This window comes from Gavialis gangeticus, unplaced genomic scaffold, assembly GCF_001723915.1.
Source record: "Gavialis gangeticus isolate Ggan-Ray unplaced genomic scaffold, GavGan_comp1, whole genome shotgun sequence".
Taxonomy (NCBI): domain Eukaryota; kingdom Metazoa; phylum Chordata; order Crocodylia; family Gavialidae; genus Gavialis; species Gavialis gangeticus.
Window position 1 is genome coordinate 125,985 of NW_017728979.1, and position 1,172 is coordinate 127,156.

Genomic DNA, 1,172 nt, shown 5'->3' on the forward strand with positions numbered 1-1,172 from the left:
CACAGCCGGGCCCCAGCAGCGCGCCCACATCCTGCCGAAGCGCAGCGCAGGGCCCCTCCGCACCCTGCCCCTGATCTCGCACCTGGAGCGCCGGGTAGGCCACGCCCCCAGGCCCACCCCCGCTGGGAGGCCATTGGACAGCGGCTGGGAGCAACCTTTCAGGTCCCGCCCCCGCCGGGTCCTGATTGGATTGCGTCTCCTTGTCCCGTCCCCGCTAGGAGGTCACTGTAGCGCGACTCGCCGGTGATAGGCTGCACCTCTACCACTTCTCCGGGTCCCGTTCCCGCTGGGCGCTGATTGGAAGGTGACTAGCCACTGGCTAAGCTGCGCCGCCAATAGTCCTCCAAGCCCGTCCCCGCCGGCCGCTGATTGGAGCGTAGTGCCGCCGTCCTAGCTGTTAGCAGGCTACGCTGCGCGCGCTCGCCGAAGAGCTCCCTAAAGGCAGGAAAGACCCCGGTCTTCACTCCACTTTCTGAGGGCTGCCCTGTGCGGTGCCTGCCGCTACACAACAACCCTGAGAGCCGGGTCCCCTTTGCCCACTCTGACAACAAACAAACTACATAAGGGTCTGCCCACCGGCCGAGGCTATAACAAGGTCTCAGCCCCTGCAGGGGGGGGTGGAGTACTTCCGGGGCACGCCGAAACACACAGGAAGTGCTTGGCGGCGCAGTGGTGCGTATTGCTAGGCCGCGGGTTTGTGAGGCGGCGGCGCCCGAGGAGCTGCCATGGCGGACGTCACTGCACGGAGCCTGCAGTATGAGTATAAGGCGGTGAGTCCCGCGGGGACCTGGGCCCGCAGCCGGGATCGGGGCCGGTCGCGCCAGGCCTCGTGCCGGGGCACGGGGCGGGTCGGGCTGTGTGTTTCCATCCGTTGCTTTGAGGCCTCCGTCGCACGGTGCCGACATCGTGCTGCTTGGGAAGGGTGGAGGGTCGCACAACAGATGTAGCGGAGTCATACCTGCTGAGGAAGTATCACATCAAGTATCACTATGCCAAATTTTAACAGCATCAGCAATGCAGCAACAATCTCTCTGAAGTTTGTTTAAGGCTATGGATGTAGGCTTCAGTATACTGAGCATATCTTCTACATTCCTCCTTAATCCAATGTTAGTTACTTTGGATGAGATACTCCCATCGGTTTTTATCGCGGTTTTCTTCAAAATTTTTTTATG

At 61.4% G+C, this 1,172-nt stretch overlaps 1 protein-coding gene across 1 annotated transcript in view; it reads left to right on the forward strand.

Moving 5' to 3' along the window:
- The first annotated feature begins 656 nt into the window (after positions 1 to 656).
- Positions 657 to 1,172, forward strand: part of SNRNP200 (small nuclear ribonucleoprotein U5 subunit 200) — a 75,153-nt gene continuing 74,637 nt past the window's right edge. Inside the window, exon 1 of the mRNA XM_019508328.1 lies at positions 657 to 770. Within this exon, the coding sequence (XP_019363873.1) occupies positions 726 to 770 (45 nt within the window). The 5' untranslated portion in view covers positions 657 to 725. The remainder of the gene's footprint in view (positions 771 to 1,172) is intronic.